This window comes from Chiloscyllium plagiosum, chromosome 5, assembly GCF_004010195.1.
Source record: "Chiloscyllium plagiosum isolate BGI_BamShark_2017 chromosome 5, ASM401019v2, whole genome shotgun sequence".
Taxonomy (NCBI): domain Eukaryota; kingdom Metazoa; phylum Chordata; class Chondrichthyes; order Orectolobiformes; family Hemiscylliidae; genus Chiloscyllium; species Chiloscyllium plagiosum.
In genome coordinates, this window is record NC_057714.1 from 83646294 (window position 1) to 83674260 (window position 27967).

At 41.0% G+C, this 27967-nt stretch overlaps 1 protein-coding gene across 8 annotated transcripts in view; it reads right to left on the minus strand.

The window, feature by feature from the left end:
* The window catches only part of odad2 (outer dynein arm docking complex subunit 2), a 380688-nt gene that overhangs the window by 222751 nt on the left and 129970 nt on the right, over positions 1-27967 (minus strand). For all 8 annotated transcript variants that reach the window (XM_043690495.1, XM_043690491.1, XM_043690492.1 and 5 more), the window contains 2 exons: positions 17484-17621; positions 10470-10611 (listed from right to left, as the gene is read on the minus strand). In XM_043690495.1, coding sequence (XP_043546430.1) covers positions 10470-10611; positions 17484-17621 — 280 coding nt within the window. The remainder of the gene's footprint in view (positions 1-10469; positions 10612-17483; positions 17622-27967) is intronic.

The following is a 27967-nucleotide window of genomic DNA, read 5'->3' on the forward strand; positions in this document are numbered from 1 at the left end:
CGGTATATTGGGTGCAGGTCGATGTGCTTATTGATTGAATCCCACTAGGACTCATAACAGCACACAAACCAACAGCCACTCTCAGACAACAACTCACCAGAACGAAGGATCCGATACCCAGCATGAGAAAAACCAATGTAGTGTACAAAATCCCATGCAAGGACTGCACAAACACTACATAGGACGAACAGGAAGACAGCTAACGATCCGCATCCATGAACACCAACTAGCAACGAAACGACACGACCAGCTATCCTTAGTCGCCACACACGCAGATGACAAGCAACATGAATTCGACTGGAACAACACTACTATTATAGGACAAGCCAAACAGAGAACAGCCAGGGAATTCCTAGAGGCATGGCACTCATCCACAGATTCAATCAATAAGCACATTGACCTGGACCCAATATACCGACCACTGCAACGGACAGCTGGAACTGACAACCGGAAGCGCCAGATTCAAACCACTACAAATGGCAGAGGAAACATCACAGAAGCGCTTCACTGGAGGCTCCCAAGCACTGAGGATGTCACCTAGACAGGGGACGAAACGTCTGCAACACAAATTCCCAGCTCGGCGAACAGAACCACAACAACGAGCACCCGAGCTACAAATCTTCTCCCAAACTTTGAAAGTCATAGGTAAATAATAATAGTAGGTAATAATAGGTAAATAATAATAATAAATAACAGACTAATATTTTCCCAATAACAAGCATTATAGTAACTGGCTAACTCTTAAGGTGAAAATTATCCATGTATTTTTTGATTTTTTTATTATGCATTCACATTTTTTACAGAAAGCAAATCAGATAACATGGGGGCCTCCTCAACTAAGATGAAGCTCCTCTCAGCACACATTCACAAATGATCCTTTGCGATTTGACTCATTAGAATTTAACTGTAATGCAGCTATCAACAATAGGAAGTAGCCTGCAAGGATTCTCACCCTAGTTTAACATTTAATCAGGAACTGCTTTTAATCTGTGATTGTACAATTCCAAATGGCATAGCTAAGAGTGCAATGTTGGTACCTCACTTCGCAAATAAGGACCTGGAGGTCCTGCTAGTGGGGTGGAGGAGAAGAAAACTATTCTTTTCCCCAGGACTGCCAGAAGAGACTACAACACCAAACACTACCAACCTGGTCTGAAGTAACCACCTGCATCAGTATGGAGAAACATGTCAGAAAAACACACAGTAATGACACAAGAAGGTCAGTGTGCTCTGATAGGGTAATATCATCATCCTCTCTCTGCTATTCGCACTCACTCTAATTCTGTTTATGCACTCACCTCTCAAGGGTCAAAATCCATTGATCTCACTGTTACAAGCAGCATCTTCATTAACCTATCTCCCTAAAATACTGACCCTTCTTGCTCAAATTAGAAAAAAAAAAGAACTGCAGATGCTGGAAATCAAAAACAAAATCAGAAATTGCTGGAAAAATTCAGCAGGTCAGGCAGCATCTGTGGAGGGAGTGTGTGGTTAATGTTTCAGGTCTAGTGACTCTTAGAACTGATTGTAGCTAGGAAAAGATGGGGTTTTGTATATGCTAGAGAAGAGGTGGGGGAAGGGGGAAGGATCAAATGATAAGTGATGATGGAGCCCAGAGAGAGAGAGAGAGGAAAACAATTGGGCAGACAAAGGAATGGGTAAAGGTCAGCCTGTGAGAATGAATAGCTGCTAATGGGGATCATTAGTGGCCGACAATGGGTTGAGCACAGTAGCAGCCCATGTGATGATAAGGCCTGGGGTGTGGGAGTTGGGATAAGGACATGGAAGAAAGTGCTTCAGGCCCTCAAAGTATTGAACTCAATATTGAATCCAGAAGGCTGCAGGGCTCCCGAGCAGAAAGTAAGGTGTTGTTATTCCAGCCTGTGCTGAGCTTCACTGAAGCACTGCAGCAAGCCTGAGACAAAAGATGTTGCCAGGGCACATGGTGGTGTGTTGAGATGGAAGCACAGGATAATTTTTTGTAGATGTTCTGCAAAGCACCAACCAGTCGGTCTCATCTCCCCAGTGTAGAGGGGACCTCATTGTGAGCAGCAAATACTGTAGACTAGATTGAGTGAAGTTCAAGAAAACAGCTACTTCACCAGTAAGGTATATCAGAAGCCTTGGATAATGAGGAGTGAGGAAGTAAACAGGCAGGTGTTACCCTTTTGCAATTGCATGCAAAGGTGCCAATGGGTTGTGGACAGATGAAGGGAATAGAGGAGTAGGGAATGGTCTCTGTGGAAGGCTGACAAGGGAGGGAAAGAGAACAGGTGCTTGGTGGTGACATCGACTAGAGGTAGTGGAAAAGGCGGCTAATGATCCTTTAGATGTGGATGCTGGTGGGATGGTAGGTGAGGATCTTTCACATTTGTGGGCAGCTGAAGTGCAGGAAGCGCCTTGTCAACTATGGTGGTGGAGTACCCTCAGTTGAGGAAGAAAGTGGACATCTGGGAGGCCGGCTTGTCAAAGGAGACAGAGGAACTGGAGAATGGGTTAGAGTCCTGAGAATCTCTAGAGAATAGAGCTCTTCTTGCTCTCTGCACTTCCTACTCACTCATTCAGGGTGCTTCACCTACTTTACTGATTGAGGACAGACAAAGCCCCAAATGATTTTGGTGCAGTTGCCCAACTGACTTACTGACAATCCCGGATTAGTTGCATATGACCCTGTAGGGCCACTGTGGCCAACCCCTTGGATGGAGATCGGACAGCGCCCTTGAATGACAGTAGTGGCAGTCTCTGACTATGGACCCCCATCCTCCAACTGAATCGAGTACAATTCTCCTTCGACTTTCAGCCATGGACATTTAACAGAGGAATAGGTGTGACACTGACGTAATGGATTACCATACACCAACATTTCCACCCTCTTGACTTTCAGTGCTGAGAGGCACTCCGATCCTGTGCAGACCAGCTGGTAGGAGTATTTGCACACATCTTTAACCTCTCCTTACTCCGATGTGAGGTTCCCACCTGCTTCAAGAAGACAACTAACATCCTGGTGCCACAGAAAAATCAGGCAATGTGCACTAATGATGATTGCCTGGTGACTCTGATATCCATCATTATGAAGTGCTTCGAGAGGTTAATAATGGCACTTACCAATTCCATGATCCCATATTGCTTTGATCCACTACAATTCATCTACTGTCACAATAGGGGCACAGAAGACATGGTATCCCTGGGCACCTATGACAGGCTCCTACTTGTTGACTTTAGCTTCACATTTAACACGATCATTCCAACCAAACTCAACTCCAAACTCTGAGGGCTAGAACTCTGCTCCCCACTCTGCAACTGGATCCTTGACTTCCTTACCAGCACAGCACAAATCAGTAAGAATAGGCAACAACATCTCTTCCACAATAATCTTCAAAACCAGTGCCCCACAAGATTGAATACTCAGTCCCTTACTATACTCCTTACACATTCATGACTGTGTGGTCAAATTCAGCTCTAACTCTATTCACAGATTTGCTGATAATGCCAACGTAGTGGGTCGGATCTCAAATGACAACGAGACAGAGTACAGGAAAGAGATAGAGAACTTAGTGGCATGATGTAAGACAACAATCTCTCCCTCAACGTCAGCAAAACGAAGGAGTCAGTCATTGATTTCAGGAAGTGGAGTGGAGAACATGCCCCTATCTATATCAATAGTACTGAGGTGGAGATGTTTGATAGCTTCAAGTTCCTCGGAGTAAATATCACCAATAATCTATCCTGGTCCATCCACGTTGATGCTACAGTCAAGAAAGCACACTTCCTCAGAAGGCTCAGGAAATTGAGCATTTTCGCAATGATGCTTCCAATTTCTATAGTTGCACCATAGAAAGCATCCTATCTGGGTGCATCACAGCCTGGCATGGCAACTGCTCTGCCCAAGATTGCAAAAGGTATAGAGTTTTGAACGCAGCCAAGTCCATCATGAAAACGAGCCTTCCTTCCATTGACACTTACCGCTGCCTCGGGAAAGCAGCCAACATAATCAGAGATCCCTCCCATTGTCTTTCATTGGGCAGAAGATACAAAAGTTTGAAATCATGTATCAACAGATTCAAGAACAGCTTCTTTCCTGCTGTTGTCAGAATTATGAACAGACTTCTATATTAGAGTTGATCTTTCTCTGCTACTTCTCTGTAGCTGTAACATTATTTTCTGCATTCTGTTCTATTTTTCTGATGTACTTGTGTAAGGCATGACTTGTCTAGCTAGCATTCAAGAGAATACTTTCTACAGTATCTCAGTACATGTCACAATAACAAATGAAATCAAATACTCCAGCACCACGAATCCAGAATCTGGTTTCCAGCATCTGCAGTCATTGTTTTTACCTGCCTGAATTTCTGTCTGCTCAAAAAAGCAAAGGAAAGCAGAATGCTGTGCGCATCCAAATAAGCACAAAGTGAGTGAGCACTAAGAAAGCAATCTAAGAGTCCTGAGACATATTCTGCTCCAGTGCAAGAGATGAGTGACTGTCCATGCAGGCAAAGTGACCTAGCAGGAACATTGCAATGTAAGGTCTCAGTGAGCTCTAAAGTTATTGGCGAAGTGCCACACTATGTTATATGTTGGTTGAAGATATGCTAAGATGACGTGGTGGTGCTGTTGTTTTGCCAGTGTCGACCTCTGTATACGGAGGATGCAAATAGTCATTGGCCATGGAGCACTTGAGATGGTGGGAAACGGTGTTTGATATGGAGGCCCATAGAGGACTCCAGTGAGCTGCAGCTGTCAGATTACTGCCCTGACTTTGAAGTTGTAAATTTGCACCATTTCAATTCTTATTGCTAATTGCGAGAATAGCAAACTGCATGTAAATGAGAGGAAATTAGATAATAATGAGATGTTAATGCATGCAAATAGGACAGTTGCCAATTGCTACCATTGCCTATATCATCGGCAAGACACTGGGAAAACTCCATCCATGGAGTTCTTCTTGATCCAAAAAGGTAGGAAAATCTAGAACTCACTATCCCGGAAAGGCGCTTCATCAACTGGAATTTTCAAAAGTAATTTTGACATTTTTATTAGGTGAGCAAATCAAGGCAAATGGATATACACACCAACACTGATGCAATGAAATGGTTGAACAGGCTCAATGGGCTGACTGGTCTCCTCTGTTCATGTATTTTCCAATGAAATGGCAGCAATGATTGCTCCATAGTTAGATTTAAAAATATTCTATATTATTGCAAAATAGATTGAGCTAGAAAACATAATGAGCATTGGGGAATGAGACTGATAAATGAATATGAACATAACCAGTAATTCCCATGATTTAATATGATGTCAAAACGCATCAACCATCTGAAGCACAATACTAGATAAACAAAGACAGAACAAAAGGTGCAAAATGAATAAGTGGCAGAAACTTATAGGAGGAGCCTGAGCAACATGGGCTAGGGGGAGATGCGTGACAGAATCAGGAGACAAGTATAGAAAGACCCATTTCAACATTAGGAGCAATTCATGCTATCTTTTATGTTTTTCACAAGTGGCATGGGAAGATTTTTACTAGGCAGTGGTGAGGTGCCAGTTAGGGTTAAATGTCTTGTTAAAAGACCAACTGGCCCCGTTACTATTCAATGTCTCATTTTACCAAGCTCATGAAACACTTTGACTTTGGGAAACTCGACAAAGAAACTAGAGTGAGCACTAGATGGATTCAGCTCACCGCTTGCTCCATGTAATCTCCTTAGATGAAGAGATGTAAGTTTCCCTTTTGGGAGAGTGTAGGACAAGAGAAAGAATTTGCACATCTGTGACAGAGATGAGGATTTTGTTTTCTCTCAGATGGTGGTGAAACTATTGAATTCTTTTCTGCAGATTCCTAGCAAGCCTGAGTCATTAAGTATTTTCAAGACTGAAATAGACAGCTTTTTAAAGATTAAGGGAATCAAGTTATATGGGAATAATTGAGGATTATCAGGTCAGCCATTATCTCATTTAAATGATGGAGCTGATGGACCAAATAGCCTGCTTGTGCTCCAATATCGATGGACACTTGGCACTAACATCTCAGGGCATGCTCCATGGGCACCAGCCACATCTGACACATGGCAACCTCTGAGTACTCTTATGCCACATCTCTGTTCTATTTATAAAATACTTCTGCACTTCAATGTTGCATCTTGGGCTGTGCTGGCAACTATCATTTTAATGCTGCAGCAAGGACACTTTGTGCTTAGGAACACATAACCAGCTTATGAATGGAACAGGCTGCATCTCCAAGTTTTTTGCTTGTACTCATAGTGCTCACTCAGGGTGAACCGAGCTTGAAGCTCACAGCAACCCTGCCTTGCATTGCACTGTCTTGCCTTTTAGTGCAGTCTCAAACCCATGAAGTTTGTCAACACTCCTCAGTCAAGTCAAAGGAGATAGCTTTTGTTTAGGAGTTCCTGATACAGTAAATCAAGGGCAGCCTCTGATACCAGACCAATACTCCAGAGCCTACTTAGGACAATCAGAACCAGGATCCACAGAAGGGGAAGGGGCGGAATGTTGGGCAGACCTAAGGGCATGGTAGGTAAGTAATGAGGCAGGTTTGGTAAGATATGGCAAGAAAACTTATTGGACTTCACAGCAAAAATCCTTCCAAAAACTTGATGTAACATGGACTTAACCAAACAAAAACTAACATTCAGCCCTATAATTCAGGCAGTTAAAGGAATAGTGAATATCAATTAGGGGTACAGAAAGGGGAAAATGTACATAGCATAAAAACATTCTCCAAAGGCAAATGAACAAAACTATTAATGCTCACTAGATATGATGATACTCACCAAAGCTCCTAAGACAATACCTTCCAAACCCATAATCAGTATCACCTAAAAGGACAAGAGCAAGAACACTACCACTTCCAAGTTCCTGCTTAAACCATTTGCCATCCTGACATGGAACTATGTTGCTGTTTCATCAGCATTGCTGGGTCAAAAGTCTGGAACTACCACACTAACAACAGTGTGAGTTTACCTATTTTAAATGATCTGCAGCAGTCCAAGAAACCAGTTCATCACCACCTTCTCAAGTGCAACCAGGGGGAATTGGCACTAAAATGCTAGCCCAAACAACATGGGTGAATGAATAAAAAATATCCTGAATGCCTGATTTCTGTTACAGGTCATAGAAATAAAGCAAGTTTGAAACAGTGGGGTGATTTTAATCTTGGCCCCAGAATGGAGATGTGCAGCTGGGCCTTTATAAACAAGCAGGTTACTTACGTGACCAGAGAGAAATTTCTGGAGAGACTCAGCACGTCTGTGGAAAGAAAGCAGAGTTAACGTTTTGAGTCAGGTAACTCTTCAACAGATTCTAATCAGTTCTGATGAGGAGTCACCAAACTCGAAACATTACCTCTGCTTTCTTTCCACAGATGCTGTCAGACCTGTTAAGTTTCTCTAGTAATTTCCTGTTTTCATTTCAGATTTCCAGAATCCACAGTACTTGGTTAGTTGGTTACAGTTCAGGTTACTGATATGTTCAGATCTGAAACATTTCCTATTAAAGGAAAATGACTCATCCAATTTTAACTCGAGACTTAGTTGAGAAGCTGATCTGTGGTTGATTTCACAAGGACCTTCTAATAAGTATAAAACTTTCCTAAGTAGTATCAGAAAAGGACAGTCGCTCTTCTGGGCTCCACAAGGGAAGGATGGACTCATTGACGAGAAACAAAAAGTATAAACCTTTTCCTCAGCCCAACTTTTGTCCTTTCTTCCCAAAAACCTGTGGCTCCAGATTTAGTCTTCTGACTCACTTGAGGACACAAAAAATCATAATATCTGCTGGACATCATCCTTATTTCATTGGGCTGAGTTGAAAAATAATTTTCCAGAGATTTGTTCTCCTTTATAGACCCAGGTCTTTTTTCTACTATTTTTCTTCCTCCAGAAAATGACATGCAATTGAAACAATGGATGTTTGTGATGGAAGAGACAATAAGAATGTGTCTGAAGTGTCTAGGCGTGATCGGTTTGCCTGCCTGGCATTTTTCTACGTTCAACTTACATGTCCTTTGTGCCTTTGCAAAATCTTCCCACCATGACTATACCTGGATGTACTCAGGTCTACCCACAATGTTCACCTGCTGATAGCTGCTCTGCACCCTGTTTGTGCCCATATAGAATTAAGGAATTGGTCTATTTAAATAAGTCTACCAATTAAAATAAGTTATACTTGCCAAAAAACCCTCAAGGTTAAAATGAATTCCTTTGTCTCAAGTTGAGAAAACTGCATTTTTTCAAAACAAAGTCATAGCCATTACTTTTAATTCGATAAGAATCATAATTATTCCCTACTGAATTCTAAAACTAACCAGAGACTGAGTCTTGTGATCTTTCCAGAAGACTTATACATCTGTGGACCACATCATGGCTGCAAATTCAAGGTTTTAAAAAAGTTCCAGATATGTTTTCAGTGATCGTTTTTCATAAAAACAACATGCTCATTATTTGATTACCTCTTCACTAAACAGGTCTAACTGTACAAGACATATCTTTAATCTTTGAACTTAATTGAAAACTAATAATTTTGTCGTCAATTACAAGTGTTATTGCCTAATTAAGCAATTGGCATTCTCCTTGTAAAACAAGTGTCCTGTGGTTAACCAGATTTTGACCCCATTCAAACACCACAAAATCTAGAGCTCCAACCAAATGTTTTATATTAAAAAAGGTTATTGGTGCAGGTGTTCAGCATATGTAGAAGAGCATGAGCAGTTACATAAAGTTGTACATATTTTTCAACACAAAGCCGTTGTCGAGTTTCTGCTAACCTAATAAGGAAACAGATGCCTCATACTTAAACACTTAAAAATTGCACTTCCTTCCATTAATAAATCCCTTGTTCTAAACTTTCATGAATATCTCCTGTAATTCAAATACCAGTAAACAGATATATTTCTTATGATTGTACATATGTTAATGGTGTGCTTGTTTTTATTCACTCATGGGATGTGGTCCTCTCTGGCTAGGCCAACATTTATTGCCCATCCCTAAATGCCCAGAGGGCAGTTAAAAGTCAACCACATTGCTGTGGGTCTGGAGTTACATGTAGGCCAGACCAGGTAAGGATGGTAGTTTCATTCCCTAAAGGACATTAGTGAACCAGATGAGTTTTTCTGACAATCAAAAATGGCTTCATGGTCATTATTAAACCCTTAAATCAGATCCTTTTTTTATTGTGGGGCGGCACGGTGGCACAGTGGTTAGCACTGCTGCCTCACAGCGCCAGAGACCCGGGTTCAATTCCCACCTCAGGCAGCTGACTGTGTGGAGTTTGCACATTCCCCCTGTGTCTGCGTGGGTTTCCTCCGGGTCCTCCGGTTTCCTCCCACAATCCAAAAATGTGCAGGTCAGGTGAATTGGCCATGCTAAATTGTCCGTAGTGTTAGGTAAGGGGTAAATGTAGGGGTATGGGTGGTTTGCGCTTCGGCGGGTCGGTGTGGACTTGTTGGGCCGAAGGGCCTGTTTCCACACTGTAAAGTAATCTAATCTAATCTAAGTTCCACCATCCACGGCAGAATTTGAGCCCTAGTCCCCAAGACATTAGCTCAGTTTCTGGATTAATAGTCAAGCGATAAATACCAATAGACTACCACCTCCGCATTGAAAAACAAATATCCTCACGTAATTATAAGCAGAAATGTAATGTTAATTATGAACAGCAATTCTTGACAAACAATTCCAAAATTGAATTCTACACAAACAGAATTTAGTTTGGTACAAAAGTATTTGAGTTGGTACTTTATGCTGATTTGTCATTTTGCAAAACTTCTTGCTCCAATAATTTAATAGGAAAAATATACAAATAATAATGCAGGAAATTATATTACCTCAGGTATTGAACAAAAAAAATCAGGATAAAGTTTCAACAATTTTATAATTTCTTTTAAAAATTTTGAAATTTTTTCACGAATTTATACCCCACCATATCACCACATTGAGTTCCAGAAGGTATTGTAAAGTTACCACAACCAACTACCACCTAGAGTTTTTACCTGTGGTTACGGCTTATTTTGGAAGGCTACCCACACAATGAAGAAGGGCTTATGCCCGAAACGTCGATTCTCCTGTTCCCTGGATGCTGCCTGACCTGCTGCGCTGTTCCAGCAACACATTTTCAGCTCTGATTCCAGCATCTGCAGACCTCACTTTCTACCCACACAATGAGAAGCCAAATACATCAATGCTGCTGAATTCCAGGTGGTGTTCTTGTTAACAAAAAGTGCAGACAGGCTGCACTAAAAACAGACTCAGATTTCTCCTCAGAAACTGAATACACCAATATCTACCACTATTCATCTGCTCCAACTCCAAAAACGGCCCCGTCAAAATTAGGTTTTATAGTTCAGATACCCACTGGAAAAAAAAAAGCACTATACACTGTATGGGAGTTTTCATCCTTTTCTAGCACGGCATTCAAGCAGATTCTGCCATCTGATAAGGTTATTTTTATGTCCTTACCTTCAGGTATTTTACCACCTTCTGGATTTGCCAGTACTCAGAAGGTAAGTCAGTACCGGATTCCTGTTGTCTGTTCATATCTTGTTTGTCTTCCTCACTCTCTGTAGAACTTTCACTTAATTCTTCTGATCCATCAGAAACTCTGGAAAATGTAAATGGTTAAGCAGCTAAAAAAGAATCTTGTCAACTTTTACACTGTTAAGATTTCCATTTACTGGGCTATTATGCCACAATAAATTATTGGTTTATTTAGGTTTAGTTATAAATGATAAAAAGATTGTATGTACTCAGTTATAAAGAATATAATTTAACAGTGATGTGTTGGAAATTGCATTCACCTTTAAAACAATTCTTTTAGTATTTCATATTTAGTATTCTTGGCATAGTATGACTGTTACAGCAGTAAAAAAATTAAACAAATCTCTAGCATTAGAAAACAAAGGAAAGATTGTGTGAATCATCCAGATCATAACGTTCCATTAGAATGATATAAACGATTTACTGGGTGACATGAGCATCAATGAATACCTTGAGAAACAGGATGTTTTAATCTTACGTTATGAAGTTGAAGGCGTGTACTGTACATTTAAGTGAGACTAACAGTCCCAGAGTATAATGGAAAATTGAAAATATGCAACATTTGGCTGTGAAATAGATACCTTGGTTGGTTGCTTAAATTTGAATAGTCGTCAAAACAGCAATCAGTTTAAATTTGCCCCAGGATACCAAAACCCAATCAAGTTTGAATTTGTTGTTTTGCCAAAATTGAACCAATGAGATGATTCTAAAAAACGGCAGGCAGTTTGAAAGTCAGGCAGAGTAACTGCCATCAAGAAAGACCCAAAAGATTGAAACACTTTTGGTCAAAGGTATCTTTTCATTGAAACATATTTGCAGTAAAAAAAAAAAAGACGACGACTCAGTGAGATCTTCAGCCAAAAAACGAAAATCACCAGAGACAACAGCCACGGTATGGTTTTGAAATTAAGCTAATGTAATTTTAATAAGTGTTTATTGGAACAGCATGTTGTTATAGTTTCGGAGGCAGGTAATAGGCAATTAAGAGAAAGAGGGGGCCTAGACTTGTGAATTGTTGTTGTTTAATGTTCACTTTTAGAGTTAAAGCATAAATTGATATTATTTTCTTTAAATAATGGATTTTAGGAGTTCTCGGTCACTCATATCTTAACAGATTATGAGGCAAGGTGAGCTTTTCTGGATGTTTGGTTTAATTAACAGAAGGGTTCATCACCACTTAGAAGGAAGGACAACTAACTTTCGAATGAAAGCAAGCAAAGGGTCAACCGTTTTCTTGACATCATGCGTAACTGGTAATGGTCATTGGCTGAAAGGGTTCAAACAGGTGACTGACACAGAACACACTGCCAGCCCCCAAAATAAGGTATATCAACAGGAGTAGGTGGAGAGAAAGACAGAAGCCTGAGAAATGAGACACCATCTTCTTGGAAGAAGACCAGAAGTATTCCTACATCAGCCCAAGGGTAGAATTAAACTTATAATCAAAGACTACCAGTAAAGATTGCAAGACATTAATGATGAATACTCCACCACTCCAAAATTATCATCCCTGCTCCACCATTGTACAAAACAGCTTCAGGACTGTTAAAGAGTTCTCATCTGTAATAGATTGTGCATTTCCTTCCTTTGTCTAAACGCACAGTGTATCAAATCTAAACTATGGCTTCTAAACAAATTAAATAAACTTTCTAAAGATTGCTTACAAATGCTCAACTGTCTTGTCAGGAACATAACAGATCAGAGCAGCAATGGGCCATGCAACCCTTCAAACTTAGGGCTTATGCCTGAAACATCAACTCTCCTGCTCCTCGGATGCTGCTGGACCTGCTGTGCTTTTCCAGCACCACACTTTTGACTCTGATCCCCAGTAGCTGCAATCCTCACTTTCTCCTTCAAACTTACCCTGTCAACCAATCTAGAGTTGCAAAATTAGTGTTAATAGTAAGTGTGAATAGTAAAAAATAGATCAGCTTTGATGACAGCAAACTCATGTAAACAAGATGCTGGCTTAAAAGAAGGTGTCATCAAAAAGGTAGACAGGTTTCATACTCTGAAGCTGAACTCAATGTGGAGTCTAAAAGTCAGTAAAATGTCTAAGCAGAAAATGAGATGCAGTTCCTCCAGTTTGACTGGGTTTCACAGAAGCACTGCAGTAGGTCTAGATCAAAACTGTAAGCATGATGTATTAAAGTAGAACATAGCTGGATGGTAGTGGTCAACCCTATAGAAACAGCAAATGTTTTCCCTCGAACAATCACTGTGTTCGGTATCACAAATTCAGAGGAGGAGACCTCATGTGAGCAGCAAGTACAGTAGACTACATTGAAGAAAAGTATCAGTAAAGTGCTGCTACACCTGGAACATATGCTTGGTGCCTTGGACAGTGAGGTGGAAGGTGGTATAATATTACACCTTCTTGCAATTACAAGAGTAGGTGCCATGGTGGGGAAATGCTCGGAGTGGACCAGGGTGTTACAGATGAAACAGTCCCTGCAGCATGTTGACAAGAGAGAAGAGCAAGAAAGATATATTTGTGGTGACATCTGGCTGAAGTTGGCAGAAATGGCAGGGAATGATCCTTTGAATGCAATGGTTTGTGGGATAGAAAGAGAGGTAGGAGAAAGGGTAAAGACAGAAACATAGGAAATGGGTTGTAAATGGCTAAGGGCCCTGTCAACCAATAGCACAGCAGTCCATAGTTGAGAAAAAAGGTAGATGTATCAGAGGCACCCCTACGGCATCATTGGCGTGACAAGTGTGGCAGGGATGGAAAAACTGGGAGAAAGGAATTAAGTCCTTAGAGAGAGTCAGTAGAATTGTAATAGATATTGGCGGATAATCTATCCCCAGAAACGTAAAGAGAGAAGCCAAGAATGAGAAGGGTAGAGTCAGTGATGAATCAGGAAACGGAGAAAGAAAAAAAAAAGAGGGAAATTGGAAGCAAAATTTACTAATTTTTCCAATTCCAATAAAAGGAGGAAACAACGCCAAATATGTCATGGATGTGTTGGAGAAAATGTTGTCTGCACCACGTTAGCCATCCTCCAGTCTTCCGGCACCTCACCTGTGCCTACTGATGATTAAAATATCTCAGCAAGAGGTCTGGCAATCACTTCCCTAGCTTCCCATAGAGTTCTAGAATACACCTGATTAGGTCCTGGGGATTTATCTGCTTTTATGCATTTCAAGACATCTAGCACCACCTCTTCTGTAATATGGGCATTTTTTCAAGATATCACCATCTATTTCCTTACATTCTATACCTCCCATTTCCTTTTCCACAGTAAAAACTGATGCAAAATACTTGTTTAGTATCTCCCCCAGATCGTGCAGCTCCACACATAGGGTGCCTTGCAGAACTTTGAAGGGCCTTATTCTCTCCCTAGTTACCCTTTTGTCTTTAATGCATTTATAAAGCCCCTTTGGATTCTTCTTAACCCTATTTGCCAAAGCTATCTCATGTCCCCTTTATGCCCTCCTGATTTCCCTCTTAAGTATACTCCTATTGCCTTTATAATCTAAGGATTCACTTGATCTCCATTGTCTATTCTTGACATAGGCTTCCTTCTTTTTCTTAACAAAAACCTCAATTTCTCTAGTCATCCAGTATTCCCAACACCTACCAGCCTTACTTTTCACCGATAGCAGGAATATACTGTCTTTGGACTCTTGTTATCTCATTTCTGAAGGCTTTCCATTTTCCAGCCGCCCCTTTACCTGCGAACATCTGTGCCCAATCAGCTTTTGAAAGTTCTTGCCTAATACCATCAAAATTAGCCTTCCTTCAATTTAGAACTTTAACTTTTAGATCCGGTCATCTTTTTCATCACTACTTTAAAACTAACAGAATTATGGTTGCTGGCCCCAAAGTGCCCCCCCCCCCCCCCACTGACACCTCAGTCACCTGCCCTGACTTATTTCTCAAGCCTAAGTCAGGATTTGTACCTTCTGTAGTAGGTACATCCACATACTGAATCAGAGAATGTTCTTGTACACATTTAATAAATTCCTCTCCATCTAGACTCTTAACACTATGGCAGTCCTAGTCTATGTTTGGAAAGTTAAAATTCCCTACTATAACCACCCCGTCTTTCTTATAGATAATTGAAATCTCCTTACATATTTGTTTCTCAATTTCCCACTGACTATTAGGGGGTCTATAACACAATCCCAATAAGGTGATCATCCCTTTCTTATTTCTCAGTTCCACCCAAATTACTTCCTTGGATGTATTTCCAGAAATATCCCCCTGAAGATCAGCTGTAATGCTATCCCTTATCAAAAACGCCATCCCCCTCCTATCTTGTCCCCTTTCTATCCTTCCTATGGCATTTGTATCCTCGAACATTAAACTGCTTGTCCTGTCCATCCCTGAGCCATGTTTCCGTAATTGCTATGATATCCCAAGTCCATGTTTCTAACCATGCCCTGAGTTCATCTGCCTTCCATGTTAGGCCTCTTGCATTGAAGTAAATGCAGTTCAATTTATCGGTCCTAGCTTGTTCTCTGCTACGTTTCTTTCTGCCCTGACTGTTTGACTCACTCCTTTTTCCAACTGTACCAGTGTTGGATTGATCTCTTTCCTCACTATTTCCCTGGATCCTGCCCCCCTTCCCCACTCCCCAGCTCCTACCCCGCCTTACTAGTTTAACTCCTCCTGAGCAGCTCCAGCAAATCTCCTTGCTAGTATATTATTCCCCTTCCAATTCAGGTGCAATCCATCCTTCTTGTACAGGTAATTTCTACCCCAGAATGATTCCAATGATCCAAAAATGTGAACCCTTCTCCTCGCACCAGCTCCTCAGCCATACATTCATCTGCTCTATCCTCCTATTCCTACCCTCACTAGCTCATAGCACCGGGAATAATCTAGACATTACTTACTTCGAGGACCTCCTTTTTAAATTCCTGCTTAACTTTTTATATTCTCCCTTCAGAATCTCATTCTTTTCCCTTCCTATGTCATTATTTCCAACATGGATAATGACCTCCTGCTGGTCCCTCTCCCTTTGAGACCATTCTGCACCCTCTGAGACATCCTTAATCCTGGCACCAGAGAGGCAATACACCATTCTGCTTTTTTTCTCTGCTGGCTACAGAAAGGTCTGTTTGTGCCTCTGAGAGTCCCCTATCACAATCGATTGCTTAGTACCCGAGGTACCCCTCGTTGCATTAGACCCTGTCACGATACCAGAAACTTGGCTGTTCATGCTATATTCCCCTGAAAGGCCATCACCCCATACTTTTTCCAAAACAGCATACTTGTTTGAAATGGGGATAGCCATAGAAGACTTTGCACTACCTGCCTATCCTTCCTACCTTTCCTGGAGTTAACCCATCTACTTACCTTTATCTGCTGCTTTTCTCCCTTCCTATAACTGCCATCCATCATATCTCCAGCTCTTGAAAAGTTCCTCATTGCCTCCGTCGCTCCAACTGATCCGTGCAATCCGATAGGATTCGCAATAAAGACACTTCCTGCCGACGTAATCATCAGTAACATGGAAACTCTTGCTAACCTCCCATATCCGACAGGAAGAGCGTATCATTCTATTGAAAGCCATCTTTGCTCCTTCACAATCTACAGACCCAGAAAATAGCACTGTCTTTTTGCCCTAAAAAAGTGCTCCAAGCTAACTTTGTACTTCTGATTTATATCATTTAAAATTTGATCAAGAAACAGATTTTGATAAAACATATAATCGAGAAAGAACCCACTCTATTCAGTACTGCAGATTTACAGCAAGGTTACATGTTAAAAACCATGCACTTATCTGTTCCTGTGCTGGTTCCTCCAAGGTCAGCTGTGAATTTCACTGTTTGTTAATTTTTCCTGGACATACTCCGATGTCAAACAGCAAAGGCAGTAACTGTGCAGATACACCACTGTGTCAGTTAGTAGGTTTCTTTCTCTCTCTCCCTCCTGACCATGCGCTTGCTTTCTTTGTTTTCCTTTTTTCCTTCTAAAAGTGCCGTTGTTTCGACCTTTTTTTACTCCAAAGGCCCGAAACAACGCAATAGCATATAAAACAGTAACTGCTGCTCCTGGAATTCTGGGAGATCACGTCCAACACCTAAAATACCTCAAAAAAAGGAGCAGCTCTTACAGCCACAGTTTTTTCTCGTCCTTTATCACGGATTACTCAGAATCCTTTGAGCTCAGTGCAGATTGAAATTGGATATGATGTTATGGGTATCAGAGAATTGGCAGTAAGGGTATCTGGGCTGGGATCAAAATTTCCAAGGATATACATTCTATGGGCATAGGGGTAGAGTTCAGTAACAAACTGAATTAAATTGATAGCATGAAGCAATAAGTTCAGTAGATGTAGAAGCCATGTGAGTAGAGTCAGGGAACTGCAAGAAAGAAAAGACCCTGGTGAAAGTTAAGTACAGGCTTCCAAGCAATAGTCAGGATGTGGGATTGAAAATACATCAGAAGATATGTAAGAAAGGCACTATGACAATAATCGTGATGACTTCAACATGCAGGTGGATTGGGAAAATCAGGTTGGTAGAATATCCTAAGAAAAGGAATTCATGGAAAGGTCTTTTTTGCTTTTTTGGAGCAGTTTATTGTAGAGCCAACTAGGGAACAGGCAATGCTGGATTTGGTAGTGAGGCAGACTTGATTAAGGAGCTTAAAGTGAGGGAAGACAGTTCTGAAGAAGGGCCATTGGACCCAAACATTAACTCTGATTTCTCTCCACAGATGCTGCCAGAATTGCTGAGATTTTCCAACAGTTTCTGTTTTTGTTTTTGTAAGTCATTGCTGCAGAAAGCTGTGGAAGCCAAGTATTGGGTACGTTTAGGACAGAGATAGATAGGTTCTTGATTAGTAAGGTGATTAAGGGTTACGGGACTAAGACAGGTGAATTCATTCGAGAAACCTATCAGACATGATGAAATGGCACAGAAGGCTCAAAGAGCAGAATGGCCTAATTCTGCTTTTATGTGTTAAGGTGTTATACTCACACTCTCTGTATCAAGTGAGCTTTCTCTTGAGCTGCTTTGCACTTGTATTTCCTGGCTGCAACCATCTCAACATTTTCTTTTTCTTTTTTAATCTTCTTAGTATCCTGGACTTTCAATTGAGCTTTCTCATCTTTTATGCTTTAAAAGAAAGGAAATTGTTTGAGTAAATTGCAAATAACATACTTTGAATAAAGCAACAGTTAACAACTAAAACCCTTGAAAAGGTATATAAAAATAGAAAGAAACGTATTTTAATATTACTGCTTCTTCAGATTTTAATATTATTTGGAACATTATTGGAAAACAAACAAAGAATCAAAGAAGTTATCAAACAGTAAGTACTATTTTAGTAATCTTGAAGCCATGGCAATAGAGAATACGATGGCAATGACTTGAAACAAACAAATTAACAGCGAAAAATTACAAACACACAGCAGATACAGCACAACCACGAGCAAGCGTACCATCAGTTAATATGTGATTGCAGTATTGTAGCAAAGTTCCTGGACTGGTTACCCAAGGTCCTAAACATACACCAGAACTGCTAAATGTACTTAAATTTAATTAATTCATTACTTAATTACATAGACTTTATTAAATTAGTTCATAAATTTAAAATAAAAGTCTTCAGTCATTATGATCATGAAATGACCAGATTGTCATTAAAAATTCATTTGGTTCAGTAACACACTTAGGGGAGGACACCTGCTATCTTACGGAGTCTAAATTATCCCACGTGATTCCCTAACATTTTGAAACTTGCGAGAGAACAACTTGACAAGGTGACTCTCATCAAGTAATAGTTAATAGCCAAAGAACCAAATTCCTCCATCATATTCCTGTATAGTTCCTATCTGACTGAATATGCTTGCACAGAGATGTATAGTTGGGGAGAAATTACCCTGTGGGTTCTCAACATTTGACTTCAGACCCAATAAATTCTCAAAATTGGTCAAGGAAGGCCTCTGTTGATTAACACCTAAAGCCTTCTCAGCTGATGAATCAGTTTGACTCCATGTTGAACAGCACTTCGAAGTAGTATTAAAAATAACAACACACAACTTATTCTGTATAAAAACAAAATAACAGTAAATGCTGGAAATCAGAAACAAAAACAGGAATTGCTGGAAAGGTTCAACAGGTCTGGCAGCATCTGTGGGGAGAAATCAGAGTTGATGTATCAGGATCAATGAATCTTTCTCAGAACTGATGTCAGCTAAGAAAATGTTTATTTTTCAGAAGATAGGTCGAGGGGGTGAGGGTAAGGAGTAAATGATTGTCTCCACCTGAGTCCAAAAACAGAGGAGAACAATTGGACAGACAAAGGAGTGGATAACAATCAAGCTAGGAGGGTGAATAACTGTTAATGGGAACTGTTGGTGATTAAAAATCGGTTGTGAGTATGGCATGCCATGTGATAACAAGGCCTTGTTTGTGGGGTTTGAGGTAAGTACATGAGAGGGCTGAAGCCCAAAAATTGTTGTCAAATCGCTAAGAATTAAACTTAAGTTGAAGCTACATGGGGCAAGTCTGAGCCGGAGACAGTGACTTGACAAAGTATTTGCCAAAACTTGTTTCCACAGCCACACCACACTCCCCAGTGACTGCCTCCGGATCAAACTCACCCCACGTGGATTCCTACTCAAGTTTCATCCTTTGTGCTTTGACAACAATTTTCAGATTTGAGTTCTCCCATGTCCTTACCCCAAGCCCCGTACACTAGGCCTTGTTATCACATGGTCTGCTATGACACACAACCCATTGTAAGCCACTAACAGTCTCCACTGACAGCTATTCACACTCCTAGCCTGATCATAATTAATTTCTTTGTCTGCCCAACTCTTCTTCTCTCTCTTTGGCCTCTATCCCCACCTATTATTACTCTTACCCCACAACTCACCCTGTCTTCTGCATAAAAAATAACATTTTCCTAGCTGCCATCAGTTCTGAGAAAGGGTCACTGGACCTGAAACATTAATTCTGATTTCTCTCCACAGATGCTACCAGACCTGCTGAGCTTTTCCAGCAATTTAATGTTTTTAACTAGAAAATATACTGATTGGCCAATTCCAAAGGCCATCTTCAGCAGTGGCTCAGAAGAAACATGATTGACTGAGTTAGAATTGTAGAACCTCTACAGTGTTGAAAGAGGTTGGGTCAGAACTTTAGACCGAATAAGTTGGGTTTGCATTGCTTATCAAGCTTCTGTAGCCTTATTTGTCACATGGTGTGTTTCATACTTGATATGACTATAAGCAGCTCTGCATCAATGTCACCCCAATTTGTTCCTCATTTTCCCTGGGTTCTGGTATCCTTTGAACCACCATACTCAAGCCAATATCTGGAGTGAAATTGCATGCCAATCCTGTTGATTCTTTAGTGGCTGCAATTGGATCGTTTCTTGAATAATCATATTACATATTTTGATATTGCTGGGCTTTCTGGAAGGCCATGTTATTGTACTGGGTTATACTACATTTGTAGTGTCTTGGTGGTTCTCCCCCTCCTCCACCTCTCCTTAAAGGGCTGTGTGATGTCAAAGGGCTGGTCACTATCTTCCATGGCATCTTGGTGATAATATCTTCCACTGTCTCCTCAAAGAAATGTGCAAGATCCAGATTCTCCTGCTGTGGCTGGTTGCTGTGGTTTGCAGTTCATTACTCTCTGTGCTCATCTTCCTGATCCCTAAAGATTTAGGTTCTCTACCAACAACTGCTGGTATAAAATGTTACCAATTAAGATTGTCCCAAAATAGTCTAAAGCTGATACTATATCTTCTGGTGGGTAAACAAGCTGAAAGGCATTGCATTTTTTGCTGCTTAATGAAGAGTAATGTTGATTTGGAAGGACGTGGTACGTTTGTAAAATTTCCTATTCCTTGTCTCAGAATCCCACGATCAAGTGTTCCAAGACATTCAATGAAGTGGCCTCAGGGCTGTGGAGACATCCTGTAGTGTGCCAGAGGGGTTTTCATAGAATCCCTGCAGTGTAGATGCAGGCCATTTGGCCCATCAAATCAACACTCCCCTTTCAAAGAGCATCCATGCAGACTCACTCCCCTACCTAATTCAGATAACACTGCGTACCCATGGCTAATACACCTAGCCTGCACATCCTTGTGACACTACAGACAATTTAGCATGGCCAATCCATCTAACCCACATATCTTTTGACCGTGGGAGGAATGTGAAGCACCCGGAGGAAAGCCACACAGACACAGGGAGAGTGTGCAAACTCTACACGGATAGTCGCCCAAAGTTGGAATTGAACCCAGGTCCCTGGTGCTGTGAGGCAGCAGTGCTAACCACTGACCTACCATGCCATCTGGTAATAAAGCCTGATTCCCTGACTGCGAATCGAACCCACGTCACAGTAGTTAGAGTACCGACTCCTAACCACTAGACCATCATGGGCTGATGGTCTGAACCATTGTACTGTGCCTGTCAGAATGGTGATGGCTGCCCCCATATCTAGCTTAAATCTTGTCTCTTGTTCATTGGTGAAAAGCTCTGTTCTCCATTATTCCTCTGTGACCTGGGCTATGCCTCCCAGGAAGGAATCTTTAAATAACTGGAAGACTTTGACTTCCTTCATGCAAGCATATCTATATGGTCCTGGTGGTCCCTTCTCCTGCATGCATGCAATTCTTCATGGTGAGATATACTTTAAAGTATGGGGCCCTTTGCTGTCACATCTGGAACAAGGGGTAATGGTACCAGTGGCATTCTCATCTGCTTGAGCCTGTGTGTTAGTGGGTATAAACAAGGTAAAAACAATGACTGCAGATGCTGGAAACCAGATTCTGGATTAGTGGTGCTGGAAGAGCACAGCTGTTAGTGGATATATGTAAGACCCTATGGTCAACGTATTGCACCAACTCTATAAACTGACCAGCTGAAGAATCTTATTTCCCTTTAACTAGGTTATGTTCTATTTTTGCATCTCCCCTGGTGTAAGCTGGCCGCACTGATTTTAACAGTGCAAGGCCCTCTCAAGATCTGATAGGACTTTGAAGCATACCCTCAAGATAATTTGGTCTCAGATGAACTCTTTGCTCAAAGAAATACATTACAAATTGTGTGCAAATTGATTTAGGTCATTGATGAATATGTCTGTACTCTTTTCTGGATCGTAGGCGTGTTTGTTGAACTCAGAAGTGCCCCACAATGTTCTGTCTCATATTGAAGTACTCATCATAGGTCCTCTGTACTTGGTCCCATTTTTCTGAGTCCTCAACAATCCTTCTGTTGTCTCCTCCATTTCCCAGCCTAGAAGATTCCACCTAATAACTCTATTGCTGTGTTTCTCTGCATGGATGCAACCTGACCAATTGAATATTTCCTGTATTTTCTGCTTTTATTTCACATTTCAATCACTGCAGGATTTTGGTTTGGTGAGTTTATGATATTAAACCAGCTATGGTCTTATTCAATGTTTGTTGATCAGACTCTCACAGATAAATGGCCTATTCATGTTCCTATATTCCAAAGAGAAACTAAGGCTCATTCCAGGACTGACTAGTCTTATTGTTCATAATAAACACTCTTGTGTTCTGAAGTTAAACACAAGCTTAAATATTTCAGCACAGTCATTCTCTCAAATGCCTAGGAGCAAATTCAAGGTTCACTAGAAATGCAGCATGAATGCTACAGAAAGCGTCATGAGTAAGTAATAAGTATAATTGCTTAAAGCTCCAGGTGCAGCAATGATACACACAGAGAGTTAGCCTAATTGGAGAGAAGAAAGAAAATTGAAAATTACAATGCAGATGAAACTTAAAAAGGACTGTACTTGAAAAGTATGAGACAGAATAAAAGACAAAATTGTTGAGCATTGCAAAGGCTACAAAATAAAAAGCAAATTCAAAGACAATCTTTCCCAAGCTTAAGGGGGTGAGGTAAAAGAATTGATAGCAAAACCCAAGTGTAGGAATTCCATTGCAAAAATCATTGCGGTACTATCGGAGTTATGAAGAAAAGGTTGTAGCAGCAGAATTTATTTAATTCTTCCATGGGATATGAACATCATGGCATGGCCTACATATGTTGCTCATCTCTAAGTGCCCTTCACAAGGTGGTGTTGAACAGCCTTTATGGGATCATAGGACCTCTTCAGTACTATATGATGCTTCGGCCCATCAAGTGTAACTCCCTACACTCATCCCACTTTCCCACACTAAGCCCATAGTCTTGTTATGCCAATTTAAGTATTCGCTCAAGTGCTTTTTAAAAGTTGCCCTCCCAAGCAGTGCATTCCAGACCTCCATTATCCTCTACATGAAATAAAGTTTCCTCTAAACCTACTCTCTTTCAGTTTGTTATTTATGTTTTGACTAAAGGGAACAACTGCTTTCAATTCACCCTCTCATGCCCCTCATAATCTTATAAATCACATAACACCAGGTTATAGTCCAATAGGTTTACTTGGAAGCACTAGCTTTTGAAGCGCTGCTTCTTCATGAGGTGGTTGTGCAGCAGAATCATAAGACACAAAATTTATAGCAACAGGATTGCAGTGTCATGGAATGTAAGATTAAATAAATTTAGGCTTAAGTCTTTAATCTTTTAGAATGATCATGTTAGTTTTGGTTTCTTCATATGTAAACCCCAGAACTTTTGTTAAAGTTACATTCGCAAGATAGCTTTAACAATAGGTGCCATCTCAGCTCAGGTAGTGCATTGAAGGTGTGAGGTTAATGTCTGTCTGTGTCCCAATGTTAGGTCAAACTGATCTTATTTCTAAACTGGGATTTACAGAATTTTACATGGATTTATGCAGTTTTTGTACAAAATAAAATGTAATTCTGCAAGTACAAATTCATCCCACAAACTTATATGTGTGTGCATGCAGGGAAGACCAAGTGAGTGTGTGCATGTGGTTGTGAGTGTCTGCGAGAGTGTATGAATGCGTATGTAATAGGGTATACATCTGTGAGAGGGTGTGTGCGAGAGGGGCGCTGAATGTGTGAGCGTATGAGAGATTCTGTAATTCCCAGTTTAGAAATAAGATCAGTTTGACCTAACATTGGGACACAAATAGGCTTTAACCTCACACCTTCAGTGCATTACCTGAGCTGAGATGGCACCTATTATTAAAGCTATCTTGAGAATGTAATTTTTAAAAAGTTCTGGGATTTACATATGAAGGAACCGAAACTAACATGATCATTCTAAAAGATGAAAGACTTAAGCTAAATTTTTTTAATATTACATTCCATGACACTGCAATCCTGTTGCTGTAGATTCTGTGTCTTATGATTCTGCTGCACAATCACCTGATGAAGAAGCAGCATTTCAAAAGCTAGTGCTTCCAAGTAAACCTACCGGACTATAACCTTGCGTTGCGTGATTTTTAACTTTGTCCACTGCAGTTCAACACCAGCACCTCCAACTCATACTTATACACCTCTGTTACATTCCTCCTTCAATTTTTTCTGCTCTGAAGATAGATTAGATTCCCTACAGTGTGGAAACAGTCCCTTTGGCCCAACCAGTCCACACCAACCCTCCGAAGAGTAACCCACCCAGACCCATTTCCCTCTGACTAATACACCTAACACTATGGGCAATTTAGCATGGCCAATTCACCTGACCTGCATATCTTTGGACTGTGGGAGGAAACCAAAGCACCCGGAGGAAACCCACGCAGACACGTGGAGAATGTGCAAACTCCACACAGTCACCTCAGGCTGGAATTGAACCTGGGACCCTGCTGCTATGAGGCAGCAGTGCTAACCACTGAGCCACCGTGCCACCCCACATCTTTGACTTCCTCACCCACAGACTGCAATCTGTGAGAATAGGAAACAGCACCTCCTCTGTGGCAATTCTCAACACCAGTGCCCCGCATATTTAGGTCCTTACTATACTCCCTGTACACTCATGGCTTTGTGCTCAAATTACTTCCTAACTCCATCTACAAGTTCGCTGACGACATCACCATTATAGGCCAGATCTTAAAAAATGACGAGAAAGAATATAGGAAAGGGATACAGTGCATTATGGCATGGTGTAAAGATAACAATCTCTCCCTCAATGTCAGCAAAACAGAAGAAGTGGTCATTGATTTCAGGAAGAAAGACGTAACCTGATCTACATCAATGGTGCTGAGGTAGACATAGTTGACAGCTTCAAATTCCTAACAGTGATGACTACTAACAATCCATCCTGGTCCACCCACTAATTGTCCACCATTAATGTGATGGTCAAGAAAGCACAACAATGCCTCTACTTCCTCAGGAGGCGAAGGAAATTCGGCATGTCTGCAAAGACTTTTACCAATATTTATAGATGCACCATAGTAAACATTCTATTTGTATGCATCATGCCTTGGTATGGCAACTGTTCTACTCAGGACCACAAGAAACTACAGCGAGTTGTGAACACAGCCCAATCTATCACGCAAGTCAACGTTCCAACCAAACACCCCTCCCACCTCGGTTATAATCTTTTCTAAACTCTTCTGTCAGGCAGAAGATATAAAAGCTTAAACACATGTACCAACAGATTCATAAACAGCTTCTTCCCTGCTGTTATTACACTTCTGAATGGACATCTCAAATTTTATGTTGATTTTGCTCTTTGTACATCTTCTCTGCAGCCATTACATTGTGTTCCTTGCTTTGTTCTATTACCCTTGCGCACTTTGTATAGTATGATCTGTCTATACTACACACAAAACAAAATTTTTCACTGTACTTGGGTACATAATAAATCAAATAACAATATGAGCTTATCCAGCCTCTCCTCATGGCTGAAATTCTCCATCCCAGGCAACATCCCAGTGGATCTCTTCTGCAACCTCTCCAGTTCAACCACATCCTTCGTATAGTATGGTGACAGTATTCCAACTGTGGTCTAACCAAAATTCGGAACAGCTCCAATATGACATCTTACAATCTATGCGTTATTAATAAAGGTAAGCATCCTTTGTTCCTTTTTAACTACATTATTAACCTGTCCTGCTGCCTGCAGGGGTCTGTGGACAACCACCCAAGAACCCCTCTGTTCCTCTGAGCTTCCTGGTGTCCTGCCTTTCATTGAATGCTCACTTGTCTTGAACCTTCTTCCTAAGTGCATCACCTCACACATTTATCAGGGTTAAATTCCATCTGCCACTGATCTGCCTATCTGCCATCGAACCAACCCTGTTCCTTTCTTCCTTACTGTTAACCATCAGGCCAATCTTCATATCATCCACAAATTTACTTATCACACCCCTACATTTTCTTTTACATCATGTATATGTGTTATGAACAATAAGTAATGATCTCTATGGTACGTTTCTGGAAATCAAATTGTGGAAATCGGTCTCTAACCAGTCACAAACAAACCTCATACAACCATCTTCTGTTTCCTACCACTAAGCCAGTTTTGGATCCATCCTGCCAAGTTCTCAGAATTCATATGCTTTTACCTTCTTTATTAGTCTCCCATGTAGGATCTTGTCAAAAGCTTTGCAGAAAATCCATAAAAGATACATCAACTGCACCACTCTCATCTATATACCTTATCACCATCCTCAGAAAAAGTAGTCAAATTTGTTAGGCATGATTCCCTCCCAAAAAGCCATGCAGACAATCCCTGATAAAACTTTGCCTCTTCAAGTGGAGATGAATTCTTTCCTTAAGAATTTTCTCTAATAATTTCCCTACCACTGATGTGAGATTCACTAGTCTGTAATTCCTTGGTTTATCTCTACCACCTTTCTTGAAAAGTAGAACCACATTAGCTATCTTCCAATCCTCTGGCACCTCTACTATGGCTAGACAGGAATTAAAAATTTGGGTCAGAATCTCTGTAATTTTCCTCCTTCTCCTCTCAAAACAACTCATCTGGACATAACGATTTGTCCATTTTTAAGCCCATCAAAACCTCCAATACCTCTTCACTTCCTATGTCAACCTGCTCAAGAACCTCACAGTCTCTCTTCCTGAATGCTGTACCTTATCCTCCTCCCAAGTGAAGACAGGGGTGAAGTATTTATTTAACACCCTGTCAATATTCTGCAATTCTACACACAGGTTGTCCCCATGATCCCTAATGGGCCTGGCACTTTCTCTGGTTATCCTCTTCCCCTTAACATACTTGTAGAATGTTGGGCTTTTCCCTAATTTAACTATTGATTCTTTTGCCTCCTCTTTGCTCTCCTAATTGTTTTCTTAAGCTTCCCCTGCATTTTCTATACTCCATTCCGGTCTTTGTTGATTTATTCCCTTTGCACTTGCTAAAAGCCTACCTATCTTGTCCAGAATATTGCTACATATTCATGTTTCTCTGGTTTGATGCTCATACTTTTCACCCTAAAGGGAACATGTTCGGCCTGTAGTCTCCCCATTCCCTTTTGAAAACCCCCACTGTTCTGTGTGGATTTTCCCACAAGTAGCAGTTCCCAGTCTACAGTGTACTAAAATAAGGTAGGATCTGGCCAATCTACTCTCCCCAATCGAAGGGCTTTTGCCTGAAACGTCGATTTCGAAGCTCCTTGGTTGCTGCCTGAACTGCTGGGCTCTTCCAGCACCACTAATCCAGAATCTCCCCAGTCTAAAACTATTTTTTGCAGACCATCTTTGAAATAACTCTTCAGAGATGGCATTCAATCACCAATGACTCTTTATTTAAAAATGCATAGCCTTTGAAAATAGCACTGCTTCTCACTGCGTCGGCATGTTATGTCAACCAAGTATCCCTGATTGGACCAGATTAACAGCCCCCATCAGGGAACTCATATTCCATGAGGTTCAGCTGGCTGACCTCATTACAATCACTAGATGAGTCAGCCTCAGTCCACGGACACAAGGTAGTCCAATTCCTTTGAGAGCCTCCTGAGATATTTTAAACACTGGGTCAGGTTCCTCCAACTTGGAATCTGACACAGGAGGCATGTAATTAATGAGAGCTTGTCTCTTGTGCTTGGAGCGCCTTGGTGAATGTTCTTCTCCCTGAGGCAGAAGGGCAAGGCAGCTACTGCCATCATGTCCATCTTTGATTCAGAAGACTCAACAATGTTTGATGGAGAGGGTGAATCAATGAGTTCCTGAATATTTCTGAAGGCTCTGAGGGGCAGGGCAAGTTTTGCTTCCCAGAGTCTGTGAGTTTGCAGCTTTCAAATGACCCACATGCTTATTCAGGACAGTTGCACCTATCCAAACTTTATAAGTCACTGGTTCTGTTTGTACATCAGTCATGACTCTTACCCATGTGGGACCATTTCATGATTCTTGCATCAAACTTTGTCTTTTATATCAAACAGTTTCTCTCACTTAGCAGAGTTTTGGGTTCGGCATTAGAGCTCCTGATGTCCTTTCCCAACCGTCCCGCACAGGTCCAGGAAGATTAGACTTAACCTGGTGTGGAGTCTTCTACCCATTAGCAATTCTGCTGGTGCTAAACCTGTAGTTGTAAGTGGGGTGGTCCTATAATCAAACAGGAAAACATGACAACTTGGTGTCTAGTGAGACTATTTGCTATTTCTTCAATCTAGCC